This window comes from Pelodiscus sinensis, chromosome 3 (assembly GCF_052426305.1).
Source record: "Pelodiscus sinensis isolate ZL-2025 chromosome 3, ASM5242630v1, whole genome shotgun sequence".
NCBI lineage: Eukaryota > Metazoa > Chordata > Testudines > Trionychidae > Pelodiscus > Pelodiscus sinensis.
In genome coordinates, this window is record NC_143054.1 from 35859645 (window position 1) to 35883114 (window position 23470).

The window sequence follows — 23470 nt, forward strand, 5'->3', positions numbered from 1 at the left end:
GTAGTCCTCTCTCCCCAGTTGACCCTGCATGCAGAACCCCTCATCAATAGCCCAACCTCAGAGCAATGGTTTAAATAAAGAGAAAAAAAATTGAGTTAAGGAACTGAGCAAAGTGGGGTAAATGTTCTAGTACATACTAGAGGCAAAATGTTAAATGATGGAATTAGAAATGTTAGTTAATAAACACAACTTTGGCATAGTTGGAATCACAGTGACTTGATGGGATAATACACATGACTGGAATATTGATATAAAAGGTTACTATTTGGTCAGGAAGGACAATGAAAGATGTATATCATTGGACTGAGATTGGAATGGAAAGTCTCTGACTAAGAATAAAAGGGTTAAAAACAATATGACAGAAGTTTATTACAGCCCACCTAACCAGGAAGAAGAGGTGAATGAGTTAAATGTCACACAGTGGTTTAATGCAATTGCAGGATGGTTACATGAAAGGGGTTTGGTGGGGGCCAAACTAATCCCTATTGGTAGGAGGATGATGGGAAAAGTCCTTAGAGAGGGGACTTTACTTCTGGTCACGTGTCCATTAGAGAAAACATTAAGAACCTTCCCACTTCGTCACAACAGGTATAATATATAATATAATATAATATAATATAATATAATATAATATAATATAATATAATATAATATAATATAATATAATATAATATAATATAATATAATATAATATAATATAATATAATATAATATAAATTGATGCACAATGGAATCCACAATGGGTTTGTTCCATGCTTATGCTATTATGGGGTTTGTGTGGATAACCCAGGAAAAAAGGGTGCAAGTATAAAAAAAGGGTGAAATAGATATATTTCAATATATATTGAATATTCAATATAATATATTGAAGCGGGCAAGTGCAGCTTCTGACTTTCCACTTTTACATTATTTAATAAAATATATATCTGCTTACAGGGCGTGTGGGTAGGTGGGGAAGGGAAGCGGGGGGACTAGACCCATTCTGGGCACCACCGAAAATTATACAAACTTGCCGCCCCTGCATGCAAGGATAAAATAAGAAAGGGCAAGGCACAAAAGGAGATCAAACTAGCTAAAGACAAAAACGGTAAGAAGAAAACATTTTTAAATACATTAGAAGAAGGAAACCAAAGATAGGATAGAACCATTAACAAACTGGGGGGGAAGGACCATCACAGAAAATGTGCAAATAACTAAATGCCTCTTTTGTTTCAGTTTTCACCCAAAAGTTGAGTAGAGATTGGATGTCTAACATGGAGAACACCTGTGAAAATGAGTTAGGATCTTAGGCTAAAATATGGAAAGAAAAAATGAAAATTACTTAGACAAATTAGATGTCTTCAGGGTCTTATGAAATACATTCTGAAACACAAAAGGAACTGACTGAGGAGATATTGGAAATTTTAGCCATTAGCTTCCAAAAATCAGGGAAGATGGGAGAGATTACAGAGGACTGGAAAGATGCAAATAGAATGCCAATCTATAGAAATGGGAATAAGGACAACCTGTTAGGATAATACTTAGTCCTGCCTTGAGTGCAGAGGAGTGGACTAAAAGACTCAATGTCCCTTCCAGTCCTACGGTTTTATGATGTTTTGTTGGATTTAACGTCTTCGCATTTAAAAACCATTAAGTTTTTGGCGTTCCATTGGCTCAATCTATATTAAAAACCATCATAAAGTAAATTTCACTGCTGTACTTTAGCATGTTCTTAATTGTGAATGAAATTCACACCTATGCAAGGTGCCCCACATTGTGCCTACATTTCTCTTATGTTTCCCAGTTAGGTCTTGTTTTGAGATATTAAGTGAGATGTAGAGTGAAGCACAGATCTGGTGCAAATCTTATTTTCAGGCAGAACGGCTCTTGTGCTCCATCTTGCACAAAAGCCCCTTGCACAAAATGGTGGCTTATTAAATATGCAAATGAGACACGGCATTGCCGCCCCTTATTTGTATATATTATTGCACAAGAGAGCGCAATGTAGACATAGCCAGAGAGCTTAAGCCTATACACATTGAAGTTGATTTCAAATCTTCTTATGGAACACTATGTTTTACATGTATTTTTTAAAATGTTTTTAAATGTGATATATTGAGCTTTTCCCAATAGAGGGAACTGAAAATTCTGACTCTGTATTCCCTTAAACAGATCTAGAAGTGTTTTCAAGGGCTCCTGCAGAGACTGTGGTGGGCCATAGTCTCCAAGGTCTTCCTTACAGTCCACTATATCAGGAGTTTTTTTCAAAATGACTACGTCTAGACTGCATGCTTCTTTCGAAAGAGGCTTTTTCGAAAGATACTTTAGAAAAAGCCTCTTTCGAAAAAGAGCATCTAGACTGCAAGCAGTACTTTCGAAAAAGCAAGCCGCTTCTTCAAAAGAGAGCACCTAGGCAGTCTGGATGCTCTCTTTCGAAAAAGCCCTGTTTGCATTCAAGAACACCTTTTTTCGAAAGAGCACTTTCAAAAAAAGGTGTTCTTCCTCGTGAAATGAGGAGTACCACCATTGAAAGAAAAGCCACGTTCTTTCGATTTAATTTCGAAAGGACGCGGCTGTAGTCTAGACGCAGGTGAAGTTTTTTCAAAAAAAGGCTACTTTTTTAAAAAAAAACCTGCAGTCTAGACACAGCCAATGAGAAGAGGAAAGAAATAGGAAGCTTCAGATACTACAATGAATTTTTGTTTTGAACATCTGTTTATTAGAAATGCTTCTTTTAAAAATTGGTATTGATTTGGATAAGAAATTAGAAAAAATTTCTTCTAATATTCTAACAGTACATATTAAAATTTTCCAAATCAGTGACTCATTCATATGTATTTGGAGCCAGGCAAAAATAGATGAAAATGCATCTCCATGTGAAAGAGAATATGAAATCTAACATTTGGATAGAGATTAATGGAATTCTGGAAAGCAAACTAAAAGCATGGTAGATAGCAAAGATGTGAAATAGCCAGTTGCTCTTGTGGAAGAAGAATATTTTAAATTTCCTTTTGACATGCTAAAAGATATTTAGTTAGATGAGAAAAAAGAAAACAACCACAGGATTCTCTTCTATGCAAAAAAGGAGGTCAGTATTAGATGTATAATTGCACCTGCTGACAGTGGTAAGAGTTAGGAGAGATTTCCAAAAGAAGCAGAGATAGAAGAGATTTTCAGGACAAAGGAGTGAAGATACATATCTTCCCAGATATTAGTCCATAGGCTCAAAATAAGAGGAAAAAGAGGCAATAGAAAAGGATATTCAAATTGAAATAATGGAAATATCCTTATTTTCCAAGCAAAATGAAGAGTAATTCTTGGCAGTATTCTATTTATTTTTGTGACAGAGACTGTTGGAAAATACATGATCAAATTCAGAAGAGAGTTTGAAAGAGGATGCTATTTAATAAACAACTTGCTTACTATGTACCTTTACTTTTTAACAGCTGTTTGTTTGATGTTACCTTGCTTCATTTTTCTTGCAAGGTTCTTTACAATTTTATTTTAACATAGTTCATTATGCTTTGTGAACATATTTGTGAAAATTTCATAAGAGGGTCAATAACTGACTATTTTGATAAGCTAAAATCACTCTGAAGTTTTTATCCTCAGTTTTTTGAGATTCATGTACTTTGGTTTTAATGATATAAATCTTAGGTTTATAAGTTTAAAAGTCTACAGGAAGCTTGAATGTGGATTTTCAGTCTCCTCGTAACTTGCATGATTTTCCACTCCATTGTACAAGTGCTTTGCTAGTGTTTAGCTATGTGTTTCATCAAACTAGTTTAACAGAGTGGAAAATCAGATCCATCATTCTTACTCACACATTAAAAATTGAGAAAAAAATACTTTGTTAGTTTGTAACTGTATAATGTAAAAAACTCAAACATCTAAAACAGTTATATGCAACAGTTTGGTTAAAATTATGTTTTCAAAAAGACACTAACATGGTTTTGGAAAATATTTAATATAAAATTAAAATAACATTTGTTGAAAATAGAAGATCATATTGCTTATAAATATTTATTTACAGTAAATAAAAATAAATATCTCTTATGTTTGGTTGGCAAAAGCACATATCTCTTCTATAACATCTTGGTGCAAATAACAAACATTGTAATTGAAAATGCTAGCCTTGATGTTATCTCTTCATTAAAAATTGTTATAATATAACTATAATTGGTTTTAGTGTTTTCAGTCTGTCATTTTGTTTAGTATCTGATGCTGTCGCAGAACTCAACTTGAGAAGAGCTGTTTTTTATTGGAGCAGTATGTTTCTGTTATTGGAGCAGTATTATTCTGTTAATAATGTTATTATTGTTTCTGAATATTACCTGTACATTTAGGAAAATGTTTTAATCAGAATAGATATACCGTGCAGAAGTAGGTTAAAACAAGTCCCAAGCAAAGCCATATTCTTTCCTTGGTAAGCACAGAAATCCCTCATTAATGTCAGCTTGATTTATGTGCAAACTTACGACATGAGAATTTGACCTGCCTACAGTCTTTAGATGAAAAAGTCTGTGGGTAGATACATCTACCCCAAACCTTACAATACACAAACAAAAGAGTTTTTTTTAAGAAGCTAATCATGACTACATAGGAGAATAACCAAAGATGGGGCACACATGCTATACATGAATGAGTGGAAGAATGAGTAATGAGGACATTTGTCAATAGACAGCAAAGAAACCCATGGCTAAGGTTTCAAAAATGAGAATTTCAAATTAGGATCCTAAATCCAAATTTAGGGCTCAAATCTTCTAAGGTACTAGGCTAACTGAGGCCTGGCCTGACATGAGCAATTAACACTCTTCACACGACCTCTCAAAGCACTTAAACATGTGCTTAACTTTACAATCCCTTAACTGAGACTACTTATGTTCTCAGACTTAAGCATGTGGGTAGGCACTTTTCTGGATCAGGGTAAGATAGAAAGCATTTTGAAGAAGCAGTTCCTCTGGAACCCTATATATGTATCTCGGGATCATATATTCAAAAGCATCTAAGCAAATTAGAAGTACATTGCACTTAACTTCCTTATATACTTTTGAAAATCTTACCCTTTTCTTTCATAGCAAAGCCTATGGAAGTTTCTGTGTGCTCAGCCCATTTGAAATCCATGACAAAGATTAGGAGCCTAACTTCAGGCACACAACAGGCAAATCTTTTTCTATATTACTTCATGATGCAACTTCTGAGAGAAAAATCAAAATAACATTAGCAATATTATGGTATGGACATTTTCATTCAGGGATTTAGATTAATATTAAAGAAAACAAATGGACTCAGTTTGAAATAATATTTGTTAACTCATGAGATTTAACAATGCTAAACAAAACATGAAAACTAGTAGCATTTTTATTGATAGCACAACTATAAGCTCCTTATAAAATCACACAGAATTCCAATATTGTTCATGAAATAACTCATTTCTTTAAGAAAATAATTTATTTGCAATAATCACAACACATAATTGGATTTCAGTTACTGTACATGTATTTTCTTGCAATGCTCTGGCTGTCTATAAATACAGGATCCAGGGATGCCACCTTTGCTGCTATGAAGGAGTGAATACAGTGTAAAACTGCAGTGAGATCCTGAAATTCAAGTTCCTGCAAGAGAAAGTAAAAGAAAAAAAATAATAATGAATCCTGCCAGGAATCCAATCATTTGAAGTAAAGTGAGAAACAGACAGGATATCAAATAACAGTGTTATTCACATGAAAAACTGGAACTCTAAATGGAACTGTAAGGTTAAAAGTAATAATCGTATATCAATTTTCTCACATGGTTTACTAACAAAGCCTTGAATTATGACAATTTATTTTTCATTCCTTCTTTATTTTTTTGCATTTTACACAGAATGACAACTGAAATAGACTATTGAGTTTGCATTTATAAAGCAACAGTGGATTTGTGTATCTCTGACTCAACTTGTTATGGAAAGGTGGTGATAAAAAGAAGGAAATTTGCACAGTAAATAGAACATTCATAATGTGTAAGTCTGGAAAGAACTTCACTTGGTGTTTTCTGCGTAATTCCCAAGTACTACAGTCTATTTTAGAGTGGTTTGATAGGCATATAAAATGTGGAAAGATGAATATTAATATTGCTAGCTTTAAAAAGTGATGGGGCAAACAATCAATAAATCCTGCCTCTGTGAGTAAGTCAGTGTTGCTTCTCATCCTCTCTCATAAACCTCTCCTACTTTTAGGCTGTTGTTTACACAGCAGCTGTGTCTACGTCCACACAGCAAGGAGATATTTCAACATAATGTTGACATAATGTCGAGCTGGAGGACTTCTTATTCTGATTCCTGTAACCCTCATTGTACAAGGAGTAAGAGAAGTTGGAAGAAGAGTGCTCTTTCTCGGACTTCCTGCTGTACAGATGGTGCCAAAAGCTGAAATAAGTTATTTTGACTTAAGATACACAATTGATGTAGCTCAAGATGCAAAGCTTATTTCAGCTTTAGTCCTGCTGTGTAGACGTGCCCTTGGTAACTCATATCTTACTTTTCTGGTGCCAAGTTACAGGCCTTCCAATAGGGGGCAACTGCTGTAGGGCCCAGCAATACAAAAAGGGCCCGGATCTCCTGGCTGGTGCCACAAATGCAGCAACAGTGGCAGCTGAAGCCCGGAGCCCTGGGACCTTTACATTGCTTCCTGAGAGAGGGATGGCACTTTCCTGGGGCAGTGCTGCCTAGCCAGAGCCTAGTCCTTCTCCCCCGAAGTCTCATCCCTTCTAGGTGCATGGACCAACGCCCCCTGCTATGCGCAGGGGTCTGCCCAGGCTGTCAGCCCCGCTGTCAAGATATTACATCTTTCTCCAATCACTACCAGCCAGTAAAGGGATGATTTTTTGATAGAGGAATATAACGTTAAAATACGCCAATTTACAGGATACTGTAGTCTATAAAGTGTCCACCTGGCAAATAAACCATGGGGATGTTTTCCATTTTCAGAAAAAGACATTTCATTTCAATGGGACATTTACAAAGCATGCTTAGTTACAAAGTATATAATTTACTCTGCTATAATTCAAAGCACTGGACATTTGCGTTTGCCATCATAGTTCAGTAAACTTCCGATAATCCGGCACCTTTAGGACCCAGGGGGTGCCGGATTATCAGATTTGCCGGACTATCGGAAGGGGGGACTATGAGGGGTCTGGGATGAGGGGGGATGCCACCCCAGACCCGTCATAGCCCCCCCTTCCGATAGTCCGGCTCTGTCCCAGGCGTTCTTGATTCAGCTGCTGCTGGTCAGTTTCTGCAGCGGCTGAATTGGGGACGCCTGCAGCAGAGCAGCTGGAGTGCTGCCGGGTTGGTCCAGTAGTGCCGACCCTTGGCGCGGCGAGACCAACCCAGCAGCGCCCCAGATGCTCTTGGGGATGCCTGGGGCAGAGCAGCTGGGGTACTGCCGGGTTGGTCCAGTAGCGCCACTCCTCGGCGCTGTGGGACCAACCCGGCAGCACCCCAGCTGCTCTGCCCCAGGTGTCCCCAAGTCAACTGCTGCTGATACTGATCAGCGGCTGACTCCAGGAAGCCGGAGGCAGAGCTGCTCTGCCCCGGGCTTCCTGGAGTCAGTTGCTGGTCAGTTTCAGCAGCGGCTGAATCCAGATGCCTGGGGCAGAGCAGCTGGGGCGCTGCCGGGTTGGTCTGGTAGCGCCAACCCTTGGCGCTGCAAGACCAACCCAGCAGCACCCCTGCTGCTCTGTCCCAGGTGTCCCCAAGTCAGCCGCTGCTGAAACTGATCAGGGGCTGATTCCAGGAAGCCCGGGGCAAAGCAGCTCTGCCTCCGGCTTCCTGTAGTCAGTTGCTGGTCAGTTTCAGCAGCGGCTGAATCGGGGATGGCTGGGGCGCTGCTAGGTTGGGTCCCGCAGCCCCGAGGGGCAGCGCTATGGGACCAACCCAGCAGCGCCCCAGCTGCTCTGCCCTAGGCGTCCCCGATTCAGCTGCTGGTCAGTTTTAGCAGCGGTTGAATCGGGGAACCTGGGGGCAGAGCAGCTCCAATGGTCCGGCTGCCCGGAGCACTTCTGGGTTCCTGATGGTGTCGGACCATCAGGAGTACTGGACCATCAGATGCCGGACCATACAGTTTTACTGTATTTTATGATCTCTCTTAAATCAAATTGCTTCAGACAGTATACTTGGAACTCAAGGTTGTGTTCTGGAAAAAAAGCCTTCGTTATTAGAACACTTCTCCATTGAAGAAAATACATTTATTGGGCAGGTGCTGTTTCTCTGAACTTTTCTCTAAAGTTTTCAGAAACAAAGAAAGGAATTGTTAAATTTCCTAGCTATTTAGGGACTCGATTCTGCAACCCTTATTCACACAATTAGTCCTTACTCACCCAAGCAGTCCTATTGAAGTCAATGGAAATACTCATGTGAGTGAGGATTACTCACATGAGTAAGGGCTGCAGGATCAGGCACAAGATTACCAAGTAGCGCTTTCTGAAAATGGAGATATATTTTCATATTAACTTCAGTGATACAAACAATGATCACACATTTGTAGATTTATTTTTACTTTAACTATCCCAATATCATCCATACAGTGTTTTATATACTTATAAAAGGCCTGCTTCTCCCTGTCTGGAAGCAAAGCAGCATGACAGAGCTATTCACAACCGAACAAAGAACCCCATATCCAACTGAAAAGGGAAAAAAAGTAGATAGCAGAATGTACTTGGAATTTGACTAAGACACAATTGTTGATCTTATCATATCCCGCACTGATATAGGATTTTTAATGGAGATAGTTTATCAGAACCTTGGTTTATATCTTATCTATTTTTAGATAAAAAATACTAGAATGAAAGATTGTTGGAATTTTGAAGGGAATATTTCCTAGCATAATTTTTGCTACCATATAGATTCTGCAAGATCAATTTTTTCTCTGTATGTTTTATTGTCCTTATGATTGATTTTTCCATTTGCTGTAACTATTGTACTTCTTATTCTCTTATAATTAACAACATTGCTCCTAAATCTAAGACTTTTTGTTTCTTTTCAGCAGCTCCATTGTATTGACTTTTTAGCTTGAGGTACTTAGCTTGATTTCCTTGGCAGCCAAAGATAAAAAAGACAATTGCCCATGTAAACCTCTTTCATGCTGGAATACTAATGTACTATATAGCAAAGAACATTTGTTTATAGAATGAGGGAGATATTTTTATAAATATATTTATCTATGTCTGTAGGATTACTATAATGTGTCTGTTACATGGTTAGCATGAGTTAATTTAGGCCTTGCCTATGCTACAACGTTAGGTCAACATACGTAGTCTTTTGTTGACCTGAGTGTGCATGTGTTTTTACTCAAATTTGTTTTCCACTGACACAAGTGCCCTGTTATGGCAACACAGTAACACCTCTTCCCCAAACGACATTGATTCCTGATTGACATATTGGCTACGTCTACACTGGCCCCTTTTCCGGAAGGGGCATGTAAATTTCACCAGTCGTCGTAGGGAAATCCGCGGGGGATTTAAATATCCCCCGCGGCATTTAAATAAAAATGTCCGCCGCTTTTTTCCGGCTTTTAAAAAAGCCGGAAAAGAGCGTCTAGACTTTGAAGTAGGAATAAGACTCTCCGGAAAAGGGCACTTTTTCCGGAGGATCGGGGCCAGTCTAGACGCTCTTTTCCGGCTTTTTTAAAAGCCGGAAAAAAGCGGCGGACATTTTTATTTAAATGCCGCGGGGGATATTTAAATCCCCCGCGGATTTCCCTACGACGACTGGTGAAATTTACATGCCCCTTCCGGAAAAGGGGCCAGTGTAGACGTAGCCATTATGTTTGAAGCAGTGCAAGTGTGGACATTGTGCAACCTATGGATGCTAATAGTCCTACAGAAGCAGTCCCACAAAGCCTACTCTGGCAACACTTGTGAAGTACCCTGCCCAAAAGCCATAGAGACCAGAAGCCACCCCATCTCTTTAAAAAACCTTGCATGGTTTTGAAATGTCTTTTCTCATTGCCCAGATTGGTGAGCACAACTTTCAGCTCTCCCTTGCATGCAACGGCTCAACCAACCTTGCCAACTCCACATTCTAGATGCACTCTTGCCTGAGTAGAGAAGAGATATTGGATCTCTTGGCCTGTGGGGAGGGGAGGCTGCATAGACACAGCTATGGACAAGCTATAGAAACGTCAACATTAACGAGCAGATTGCACAGGGGATGCAGATGAAGTGGTATAGTAGGAATCAGCAGCAGTACCACTTGAAAGCAAAGGAACTGCAGGGAAGGATACAAGGCCATGGAGGCCAACAGTCCATCTAGTGCCAAGCCACAAAACTGTCACTTTTTATAATGATCTCCATACCATACTTGACAGACACTCTACCAGTGCCTTGCAGAGCACCATGATCCCTCCGAAGAGACCAAGCAACAGCCCTCTTCCATGAAAAGTGAGGTGGAAAAGAAGCAAAAAGAGGAGATAGAGGATGCTGGGTTTGACTGGAGGGCCCAGCTATCCTATGAGCAAGGCAGTATTCAAGAATCCACCACAGTCTAGTCAGTCCAGGCAGCTGAGCCTTGGCAAGCCTGATGCAGGGAATGGACCATGTGTAAGCATGTGAAAGCATATCCCATTACATGTTTGTATGTACAGATCCAATCCAATCCAACTTAACAGGACACAGCTACTGATTTTTGTTACTTTTACTAGAAGAGATAGTTGTACCACAAACAGAGGTAGAGTTGTCGTCTGCCTTTCATTCCCATATAGAGTTAGCCAAAGAGACCCTCTTTGTGTATATACACAGGGATTCCCCTTGAATCCTTCTGAGAGACCTCAATGAAACTTTCATGGAGGTTCTCTGTAATACTCTCCCAATCATTTGTAGGGGTGGTGACCTTATTCCTTCTTCCATGGTAGAGCACTTTCCCACACCAGACCACAATGACTTCAGCAGGCATCACTGCAGTGACCAGGGTAGTTGAATATGGCTCTAGACAGCTTTGAGGCACCAGTAGCAGCTGCCCTTTCTATTCCTTTGTTACCATGAGAAGCTAGCTACCAGACAGGGGGAGGGATAGCTCAGTGGTTTGAGCAGTGGCCTGCAACACCCAAGATTATGAGCTCAATCCTCAAGCAAGATAGTTAGGGTATGTCTACACTACCACCCTAGTTCAAACTAGGGTGGTTAATGTAGTCATTCGAAGTTGCAAATGAAGCCCAGGATTTAAATATCCCAGGCTTCATTTGCATCTTGCCGGGCGCCGCCATTTTTAAATCCCCGTTAGTGCGGACTCTGTGACCGCGGCTACACGCGGCACGGAGTAGGTAGTTCGAATTAGGCTTTCTAATTCGAACTACCGTTACTCCTCATGGAACGAGGTGTACCGGTAGTTCGAATTAGAAAGCCTAATTCGAACTACCTATTCCGTGCCGCATGTAGCCGCGGGCACGGAGTCCGCACTAACGGGGATTTAAAAATGGCGGCACCCGGCAAGATGCAAATGAAGCCCGGGATATTTAAATCCCGGGCTTCATTTGCAACTTCGAACGACTACATTAACCACCCTAGTTCGAACTAGGGTGGTAGTGTAGACATACCCATAGGGATCTGGGGCAAAATCTGCCAGGGATGGTACTTGGGTCTGTTGTGAGGACAGGGGACTGGATTCAATGACTTCTCAAGGTCCCTTCCAGGTCTATGAGATAGGCATACCTCCATATATATTAAAATAACCACTGCCTGTGAAAAATAGTGCTCAGTGACATGGCCTTGCACTCTTACCCATGGTCTTAAGGGGCAAAATGTTATTGTCTCAGGCAACCAACAACTCCCTCCTCATTCTGCCCACCCCGGCTGAACAATACTTACCACGACTGGGACGGGAGAGCAAGGGCACCATTTTGAGTATGTAGGGGGATCAGCAACTGTGTGCTCCGGGATGCGAGTACGTTTTCTTCCTGTGTCCTGAATGCTAATGGAGTGAAGGGAAAGTGCTTGCATTCAGTGCATTCCTCTCATACCTGGATGGTGAGCTCCCTTAGTATACGGAAAGCAGGATGAAAAGCTGGCTGCGTCCTGGAACACACGACTGTTGCCCCCACCACATGTGCTTGAAATAGTGCCCTTACTGGAGAATAGTGCTATGCACAGGAGCTCTTAAAGACTGCGATGTCATTCAGTAGGTCTTGTTTAAAACTTTGGGGGAGCAAGGGAAGGGAGTTCTGAAACCTTCACTTTTTCAGTGGAGACTATATTGACAATAATACCTCTGTGAGTTTTATCAGTAGCTGCTGCTGTTGCCCTTGGCGGGTCACCCCTCCATATCTGAAAAAGTGGAGGGAGATGGGAAGATCTGTTCACTGGGATCATGAAAGACAAAGCTTCACTGGACTGTGAACAGTGGGACAAGCAGCAAATATTTCAAACCATATGGAGAAGGAAAGATCAAACAGAAGGCCCAGAAGTCCCATCAATAAAAGGAGAGAAAAGATGCATCAGGCCATAATTTAGCATCTCCAGCAGCAGACACAGATAATACAGTCTGTACTTGAGCTACATGTTCAACAATCTCAGGCTCACCTACCTTTGCTGTCAGTGAAGAACTCAATTTCAGCACTTCACTTGCTGCATCTGTAACCCTACCACTCCACCATGGGGGACAGTAAGGATGGTTATAGCTTCACATACACTGACCAGAAAAAGCCAGGGTTGCTATACGTGTACCCAAAATATACTGAAATGGACGTGATCTCCCAGGGAACGTCTACACTAGCCCGCTAGATCGATCTAGGGAGGCTAATGAGAGCAACTGGAATTGTAAATCAAGCCCGGGCCCTCATTTGCCTCCCTAGACCAATCTAGGGGGCTAGTGTAGATGTATCCCCTGAAGAAATGCCATGGTGAGTGTTCATCATTATGCTTATTTAAGGTTACATCTATACAGCAGAGATATTTTGGTATACCTCAGTAACCCAAAATAGCTACCCTGGATCTTAGAAATATTTTCAAAATAATGGGCCATCCCTGTAAACTTCATTATACGAGGGTTAATGGAGGGCTCAAAATAATGTGTTATTTTGAAATTTGATGCTGTGAAGACAGCGCCAAATTTCAAAACAGCCTATTTTGAAATAGACTTGAAAAAAATATGCAATTTGGGTAGTGTAAATTGCGTATCTTATTTTGAGTTTAGGGTGCTGTGTAGACACACCCAGAGGCTATGTCTACAATGCGTAAATTGCGCAAAAAGATATGCAAATAAGCAGCAGAATGGCTCTTGTGCAAGAGGGGGTTTTGTGCAAGAAGGAGCAGTGTAGACTGCTCCTTCTTGCACAAAAGCCCCTTGTGCAAAAATGGTGGCTCATTAGGTATGCAAATTTATATTCATTGCTGCCCCTCATTTGCATATCTTCTTGCACAAGAATGCGCAATGTAGACGTAGCCTAAGTGTTTAATAATTTTGTTCTTTAGAATAGTTTCAACCAATTTGCCTTGTATTAAAGTTAATTGTGATTGACAGGATCATCTGTGGACACTTATTAAAAATAGACAGTACATTAGTTACTATGCGGTCATATGGTACATAGACTGATTTAGGCAATATGTTACATATGACAGCTAACATTTTTCCAATTTTATATCCAATTTTTTATATTCCAATTTTTTTCGAAGGTATCCTGGAAAAACTCTGCTGCGTCCAGGAAAGACGTCTGCTCTTCCAAAATTTTTTGCAGAAGAGCAGACGTGCTCTTTTGGAAGCCCTGTCTTCTTCGTGCCACAAGGAAAAAGGGCTCTTCCAAAAGAGGAGGTTTTTCCAAAATTTGGCCCATTGTAGATGGGTCAAATTTTGGAAAAGCCTCTTCTGACAAAACTATTGGAAGCAACAGTCTTATTTTTTTTCCAATAAAAAGCAGCAGTCTAGACACAGCTTGAGTTTCTTCAACAATCTTAGGTGAATGCTATCCAGGCCTGGTGACTGTTTAATTCACTAATTTGTTCGAAAATCTCTGCTATTGATCCCTCTGTCTGGGACAGTTCCTCAGATCTGTCACATGAAAAGAATGGCTCAAGGATGGAGATCTGTCCTTCTCAATGAAGACCAATACAGCCAAGTCATTTAACTTCTCCAAAATGACCTTTTCATTCTAAGGTGTTCCTTTATTAGCGCTATCATCCAGCAACCTTATGGACTATTTGAAAGTCTTCCTGCTTCTGATATACTTTAAAACATTGTGCCCTTAACTGTTGTTCTTCAGATCTTTTCTTGGCCTGCCTTCTCATACTTGTGCACTTGACTTGCCAGAATTTCTGCTTCTTTCAATTTTCCTCACTAGGATTTGACTTCCAATTTTGGGGTCTGATTTTGTCAATATGAAGTGGCAATGAGTAACAGTAAAATACAATTGAAATAAAAAAGGATACCCAAGTTCTGAAGATATACTCATGCACCTGAACAGGAGCAAACAGCTTAGCTTAGGTTTTAAAAGGTAAGCACATATTACTTTATTAGATCAAGTCCTTCTCTATAAATATGTTTTCTAAATTGAATATACTATTTATATTAAGAAGCAGCTGCTTATCTTTCTCCAAAGAGCCAGCATTCACAGAAGGGTTATAACTCATCAAAGTCTTAATAACTTTATCTAGAGTGTGAACCTAAGATCTACAGCTTAGGATGTTAAGTGACGGTGTCCCTATGTTTAAATAAAGAGCTTATATTAGTGGGTAATTTCCAAAAACTATTCCTATTGTAAGCTGTAAAGGCATGGACTTGTCTGGGTTCCTCTCATGAGATGTTAGCATAAATGACATAAAAGCATAAATAAGTATGTTTCACAAACCCATGAATGCCAGCAAATTCAGAATTAAGGCTGAAACTTTGTTCTTAATTCATACCATTATGTACATTTATGATACTGTACAGCATTATATTGGTGTTCTCACTGTTCAAAACTTGCTTCACTCTTTAGCTCTAGTCAGATGAGTCAATCATGCAGATAATTCAGCTACATGCTGATATCTGTGCATGTTTTAGAAAAAATCCTTATTATTTAAACTACATTTGACTTGTTTCCAAACTAGAAGTGCCTCAACACCATCTGGTTTCAGCAGGAAACAATACGGCTACGTCTACATTGGCCCCTTTTCCGGAAGGGGCATGTTAATTTTTCAGATCGTAATAGGGAAATCCACGGGGGATTTAAATATTCCCTGCGGCATTTAAATAAAAATGTCCGCCGCTTTTTTCTGGCTTTTAGAAAAGCCGGAAAAGAGCGTCTACACTGGCCCCGATCCTCCAGAAAAAAAGCCCTTTTCCGGGGGATCTTATTCCTACTTTGAAGTGCTTTTGGACCCACAATCGGGTCCAAAAGCACTCAGCTCCCATTTAGGCAGGAAAATGAAGGGACAGATAATCACAAGAGCTCAATGCAGCATGTGTTGCAGGGTTCTGAGAACTTTATAAAAGTCTGGCCCTTATTTAGGTGGCTAATTGGGAGCAGAATTATTTTGAAAAATAACTAACCTCGATTATGGGTGCTAAGCATTTGAAAACCAGGTCTCCAGATAATTAGTTGTACTTTTTAGAAGTGTGTATCGTGCTAGGGAGAAGTAAGAGGGAGGGAATATGCCTCTATAGGACGTAAATACCTCTGAGGGCTTGGAAGAGCATGCTGAGAGGCATCCCTTGTTATAAAAGTAGTCTATATTCATAAGTGTATAATTATAGCCTATATTCATCCAAATGTATCCTGCCCACCCAGATTTACCTCCTCTGTAGCTGCTAGTACCAACAGCAACTTAAGTTGCCCCCAGCCCCTCCATTACTACCTCCAATTCTGTAGACAATTTATTAGCAATTGTTATATTAAGAGTAATAATGGCCATAATGAGGCTTCTAACCTGAAATGAACTGTTTATAAAATACACCCATTACACATCTTTTCATTCTGGAATATGCTGAGCAGCTGAGTGAATTACAGCTGCTCAGCCCTTTCAACATCAAGGGCTAATGTGCCACTAGCAAGAAAAAGGGAAACATTTTCAAGATAAATATCACTTTTGCTCTACAGTAAAAACAGTAAAGTTATGATCACACTTATGTGCAGCTAGGTATACCAATGTAATTGCTAATTGGCAAGTTATTTTTAAAAAGGAAGAGACAAGAATATTTTGGGCTTCTTCTTTCATTTGTGGCTGGCTAGTCAATACATTAAGAAACATTAGTCCAGAAATTACCCTGAAAGAATAAAAACTCGTTGGGAACTTAACTGAAGTATTTACTTTGTTGTAACTGGTAGTAACTGACAGCTTGCTGCTCAAATATTCAGGTTTCATATGCAAAATTAGAACTTATTGTGAAAGAAAAATGAAGTATAAAATGTTAATTAAAATCCTTTGAAGAAAGTAAACCCACATAATCCTTATTCTGATTTTTTATATCAGAAGCCGTACAGTATTTATCTGTCTTGCCTGACAGATATGGAGCATATATAGAAATAAGTTTTCTAAAGGCACATTTTATGCACAGTAGATTTAGATTATTAATCAGTATCTCAACTAGATATAAATATCAAGAAATAAGAAATATTTTATTGTTTATTTGTTCTTTTCCCCCTCAAATTAAAATAAAGTGCATGGACATATTTTTTCAACATTATAATGTAGCCTTTTCTGTTCTATAATGTACACTTTTCTGTATAATATTATATTATAGCTTATATACAATACCTTCCAGCTCCAATCAAACAATAGTTTTTAACTTGAATTATAAGGACTACAAGTTATATTTCATAACAGACAAAAACTGTAAAAGGATGTTATGATTTGATCCAAATGCAATGAAAGACTCTGATTGACTTTAGTTGGTTTTGGATCAGGCCCTGAGGGTGCTTTTAAGGGTATGTCTAGATTACATCCCACTTTCAACAGACGGATGTAAATTAGACACTTCGAAATTGCAAGTGAAGCTAGGATTTGAATTTCTCGTGCTTCATTTGCATATTCGCATCATGGTGAAGTGTCTAATTTACATCCATCTGTCGAAAGAGGGATGTAATCTAGACACAGTCTTGTCCTGGGCACAGATTGTTCTAATCCACATGCTCAACTCTTTGTGACATTAATGAACATTTTACACACAGGTTAAATGCAGCATATGAACCTTTGAAAAAAAGCAAATTCCTTATAAATCTGATTTTATTCTGTAGTCTTATTTTTATCGTGTCTATATGCATTTACTGTATCAAGATAAAGGACTGATCAGAATAGGAGTAATCTGAAAAGATTATATACAAGATTTCAGAATGCTCTAACCAATGTTATGTTATCAGCTTTTCAATTATTAAAAGAGCTATCAAAGGTAAATACAATCATTGTGGAATCTTCATTGATATCTCTGGGCATTCAAATATTTCCATCTATGTATATAAAAGGCTGTCAAATCTATCAGGTTTCATACAACTAATTTTTAATTGAGCCATGAAGCTAGGGTTACCGGGTGTCCAATTTTGGACTGGGACCCTGATGGCTCTATTTAGCACTGACAACTGGGCAGTGAAAAGTCCAATCAGCAGTACTGTGGGTTTAAGGCAGCTTCCCTGTCTATGTGGGCCTCATGCCATGTCCCAGAAAAGGCTATCAGTTCTGGATCCTAGACGGGGGCAGAGGGGGAGGGGAGATGCAGGGGGCTCTGTAAGCTGCCCCCACCCCAAACACTGTCCAACAGTCCCCTTGTGAGGGGTCTTTCCTGCGGGCAACAGCAGCACATAGAAATTAATAATTTTGTCTTCAGAGCAGGGTTTGAATTGGATCACTTATTAGACAATGAAGAGAAAACAAAGTATTGCATAGCTTTTTAATTAAATGAGCACTATAAAGCCTGTGCACTGAAAAAGACTAGGTTCTAGGGAAAAACAGTATGAGACTGGTTAAATATTATATCACAAGGCACATGCACATGATTGCACTTAATTCTGGTCTTTCCTAACATATGAATGCTGATTTTGCAATCTTAATAATGTTCTTTGGGTATTATTTTATTTGTATAAATGTAGTTGCAGTTAGCCCAATCGAAGATCAGAGTCACTCTGTTTTAGGTGCTGTACTGACAAGAGACCATACAGTCTAGGAGGTGTTTGTCAGGATATTTAGATGGATAAAACAGGCAGATTGCGAGGGAGGCTGAATGACAAATTGGAAGAGTTTCAGAAAGAAAAAAAGATAAAATTTGACTTGTTTCCAGCTGGGTAGCAATTTCTAGGTGTAATCCTTGAAAGGATTTCCTTTCCCAAGATGGTTCCTCAACTGAGTATTGTATTTGGTGCTGAAATAACCCAAAGCCAGGAGAGGGTCAGAAATGACTGACACACAGCAGCCATTTTGAGAGATTTATATGAGTTTCTAAGGCTAACTGGGAAGCTGAGGACCAAATTGTTAGTGAAGCAACATTGTGTATATAAAATAGGATACATATGGTTTTGTTCATATTCATATTGGTGAATTATACATTAATCTAAATTAATTTTAGAAATATTTTCAATCAGGCATCTTCTCATTTTTTTTAATAAATAGGGAGGGCACACAGGCTTTGGCACAATAGCCACAAAGTAACATGCAAAACAGGGCATGTTATCAAAGAATAAGCAATTCTCTCCAAAAATCATAAACGCCAACTTAAAATAAATCTCTGCTACACAAGTAGGAAAGGCAATTTGCCAGTGTTGAAATTCATTAATATTCAGCCTTTTTTACCTCCAAACTTGATCAGAGACTAACTACTAACATGCAAAGTTTGACTGTTCAGGAGTTTTTTGATTATCTGTAAGAAGTGTCAACATTTTATTTTAATGGAAGAAGTGTATTTTTCACTCATCTGGAAATCAGGTATGCAACAACACAAGGAATCTTGCTCAAACTGCACAGAGAAAGGGAGAGAGAGAGAATGTTTGTTCAGACACAAAGGATGGAAATTTCATTCCTAAATGAGAGATTTTCGGAAAGTTACAATCATATGAAATTAGGGGTAATCTGGGAAACTCTTGTAACACTGACTGTAGTGTTTGCTGCCAAGTGAATGTTATAACTCATCCATAATAAGCTTCATTTGACATTTACAAGCTCGTCTACTCAAGAGAGATGAAATTTCCATTATTTGATTACATTTCTGTTTGTTGTTAGTGGCTGCATGTCCCTATTCAGCCCCATCTGCTTCCTTGAATTTTTTCCTTTGGTACCATAAAACTCAGTGAGGGAATGTCTAAACTACACCCCTCTGTCTTCAGAGGGATGTAAATTAGACTTATCAAAAGTGCAAATGAAGCGGGGATTTAAATATCCTGCATTTCATTTGCATAATGATGGCCACTGCTTTTTTCGAAACTGGGCTTTTCGAAACCCCACCAGCAGTTTAGATGGGGCGTTTTTGACAGAAATGCCCTGTTTCGAAAGATCCTGTACTCCTCATTTTTTGAGGAGTACAGGATCTTTCAAAACGGGGCATTTGTGTTGAAAATGCCACATCTAAATGGCCGTTTTTTTTAAAAGCCCTGTTTTGAAAAAAAAACGGCAGCCGCCATTATGCAAATGAAATGCAGAATATTTAAATCCCTGCTTCATTTGCACTTTCGATATTTCCAGTTTACATCCCTCTGCTGACAGAGGGGTGTAGTTTAGACGTAGCCTGAGTCACGTATATTGTACCAATAATATACTGGAGGGAAGTATGAATTCTGTATCCTTTTGTGTCCAAGCAGTAATTCTGAACCCTAAGGGTTTATCCACAATGCACAACTTACTGGTGGGTATTTGTAGGTACACACTGCTGTGAAAAGCAACTTGTATCCTCACATTAGTGTGTAGCTTAATCCACCAGAGAAACGGGCTGCAGGAGGAGCCTTTCCCCATTGCATTCCCACTGCCAGTGCCTGTCACTATTGTATCCTGGAAAGACTCAGACAATGAGGAGACCATGGGACACTGCACTGCTAAAAACAGCAGTGTAGATGGAGGAGATATTGCTTGGATGTGTAGAGAGCCATTCAGGGTACATAATCACAAGATTCAGGTATGCCTTTGCTCACCTAAACAGTACTTCACAGTGCACAACGCTATTTATACACTTACGAGGGGAGTGTCCAGCATATGTTTTCTACTAGGAGCATAGGTATAAGGAGTGTGTAATGTATGTATACCCTAAGAAGCAGCATAACTTAGTACAAACAGGAATTACTTTGGAAAGTCTGTGACCGTGTTATGCAGGAGGACAGATAAGATGACTGAAGTAGTCCCTTTTGGCTTAGAATCTATGAATTTATGAGTGGCACTTTTATTTTCATGCCATTCAGTAAGCTTTCATTCTATTTTGTCAACACTTATATTGCACTTGTACATTTATGCATAGATGCTCACACATACTTTGCAGTTATGTAGCATTTTCAACCTGAGGAGCACATTGTTCTTAACAAACATTAATGAAAATATTTGTGAAGTAAGGAAGCATTTCTATTTCATTTTTACAAATAGGGATATTGAAGTACAAGCATGGTCACTCAACAAGCTTCCTGAACCCAAATCTTCTGCCCTTCCCTAGTAACACATGACTCTATTCACATATATGAATGTGGTATGGCAAACACTCACTATTGGATATAGTGCTTACTAATCATGAATAGTTCAACTGATAATAGTGAGCACATCGCTGTACAGGGTTAGCACAGTAAAAAAATAATAAAGCTGCTTGGAAAATAGCTTTTTTTTTACACAATTTTGACTTATTAAAAAATTAAAATTTAATATTTAAAATATTTTTTCTGTTTTTCAGCAACTAAAAACTGAAAAAAATATTATGGTGAAAATAGTCAAACCCCACAAAAAGTTCATTTTTATCCAAAATACTTGAACGTGCTTTTGGTTTTCAAAAGAAATATCAATTTTTTTGAGGAAAGTAGATATTTTCTGAATCATAAGAAGAAGAAGAGGAAGAATTTTCCTTTGCCAAAAACGTGGACCATCCCTAAAATGTTTACTAGATAAGGTTGCATAGGCAATAAATACTGGACCAATTCACAGTATAGAACTACAAAAGAAACCAAGTTTTATTTGTGTCTTTTATTTTTCAGGTTTATAAGAGCAAAAGAACATAATAATTGCCACACTGAGGGTATGTCTAGACTACATCCCTCTATAGTGCTTATAGCTCTGCTTGCCAGAAGACCGGAATCGGGCGACAAATAAAGCCTTTGTCGGTCGATCCTGTAAACCTCATTTTACGAGGCATAAGGGATTGGGAAATAAAGTCTTTCTTTGTCTCCCATTCCTCGCCTTGACAGCCACTTTTTGCTGACAAACTGCTGACTCGGCAAAATGCGGCGGCCATTTTTATTCAAATGAAGCACAGGAGATTTAAATCCCTGCCTCATTTGCAACATCGGTATGTCTGGCGACAGAAGTCTAGACATACCCTGGGTCAGACCAAAGGTACATCTACCTGAGAATTCTGTCTTCCAACAGTGTCCAGTGCCAGGTGCCCCAGAGGGAATGAACAGAACAGGTGATCTATCACCCTTTCCCATCACCAGCTTCTGGCAAGCAGAGCTATGAGCACTTCAGAATATAGTTTTGCTTCCCTGCCCATTTTTGCTAATAATCATTGAGAGACCCATCCACCATAAACAATCTATCTCTTTTTTGAACCCTGTTATAGTCTTGGCCTTCACAACATCCTCTGAGAAAGAATTCCACAGGTTGACTATCTTTAGAGCCCTTCATGGATAGAAATATCTACCTGTGGATGCAGATATCCGTGGACAGACATCGGTATCTGCTGACTCACAGGTGTCTACTCTCAAGCAATTCTGTGGCCAATGAAGGGGAGCATTATCCCATGGCTCCCAGGAGCCAGTGCCCTTCAGTGGTAGCTCCTCTCAGCTGTGTGGTTGTATTACCTCCAGCCCAGCCCCAACCATGGCATCTCCTGCCTGGAGTTGTACAGTCCTGCTGGTGGCAGGGTTGGTCATGGTATAACTGCATGGGCAGGAGGAGCTGTCGGTACAGGGCACTGGCTCTTAGGAACGATGGTCCCACACTCTTTTTAGATGGCCACAGTTTATCTTGGGAACAGAGCCCTGTGACTCAGCAGATAACGTCTATCTGAAGATACCCACATCCATGGGTTGACTTTTGTATCCACGCATGGCTCTAATCATGTGTTCTGTGAAAAAGTACTTTCTTTGATTTGTTTTAAACCTGATCCTGTTTCCAGTTACATTATATCCATTGGATTACCCTGGTCTAGATACTTGTTGACTTCATAAGAAAATTCTAGTAGATTGGTGAGGCATCATTTCTATAGAAAACTAGAATGTTTTCTTCTTGCTACCTTTTAAAAATTAAAAAGATGAGCTCTGGCCTAATTTACTGTTTTGCTTATTTGCTTATAATCTGAAATCATGACTATCACAAGAGGGGAAGAACATTTTATAATGTTTAAAACTCTTGTTTTTCTTTGTTTTTGCTAATTTTGCCCATTGTGCCACCTAAATCACTTCATTGGTTTCCTCTTCTGCACACTATCCCATGCAAGCTCCTCCCTTCAAAGCTGTGCAGGACCGTCTTTCCCTCCTTATCTATTGTATTTTGCTGTTGCATGCCTGATATCCGTAGCTGTATCAGTCCTAGGATATCTGAGACGCAAGATGGGTGAAGTAATATTTATATATTGTTGAATGAACTTGCACAGGAAAACGATAAAATGGGAACATGATAAAGGACAAAACAACCCATTATTGTGGGTGAGCACTTTTCTTAATGTTATTGCTCTATATCACACCTATCAGTACTCTTCCTTAAAACAAAAACTTTCAAAAGATGAGCCTAAGAGTGTAAATTCATTACTCTACTAGACACTAAAAATCATAGACTGAAAAGAGACACTGGGTTTATGTCTTATTATTATAACTGGTAATCCACTAACTCGCAGGATGGATAGAAATGGTGTCCCTAGGCAATCATTGAATCATAGAACCATAGAACTGGAAGATACCTCAGAAGGTCATCAAGTCCAGCCCCCTGCTCTAGGCAGGACCAATCCCAACTAAATCAACCCAGCCAGGGCTCTGTCAAGCCAAGACGTAAACACCTCTAGGGATGGAAACACCACTACTTCCCTAGGTAACCCAATCCAGTGCTTCACTACCCTCCTAGTGAAATAGTTTTTCCTAATATCCAACCTAGACCTCTCCCACCACAACTTGAGACCATTGCTCCTTGTTCTGCCATCTGTCACTACTGAGAACAGCTTCTCTCCATCTTCTTTGGAACCTCCCTTCAGGAAGTTGAAGGCTGCTATCAAATCCCCCCTCACTCTTCACTTCTGCAGACTAAACAGACCGAAGTCCCTCAGCCTCTCCTCATAAGTCATATGCTCCAGCCCCCTAATCATTTTGGTTGCCCTCCGCTAGACCCTCTCCAATGCATCCACATCCTTTTTGTAGTGGGGGGCCCAGAACTGGACACAATACTC

The 23470-nt window shown here is 39.5% G+C and overlaps 1 protein-coding gene across 1 annotated transcript in view; it reads right to left on the reverse strand.

Annotated features, from left to right (window-relative positions):
• Positions 1–3954: 3954 nt before the first annotated feature.
• Positions 3955–23470, reverse strand: part of SNTG2 (syntrophin gamma 2) — a 262480-nt gene continuing 242964 nt past the window's right edge. The window contains exon 17 of the mRNA XM_089776922.1: positions 3955–5594. Coding sequence (XP_089633048.1) covers positions 5463–5594 — 132 coding nt within the window. The 3' untranslated portion in view covers positions 3955–5462. The remainder of the gene's footprint in view (positions 5595–23470) is intronic.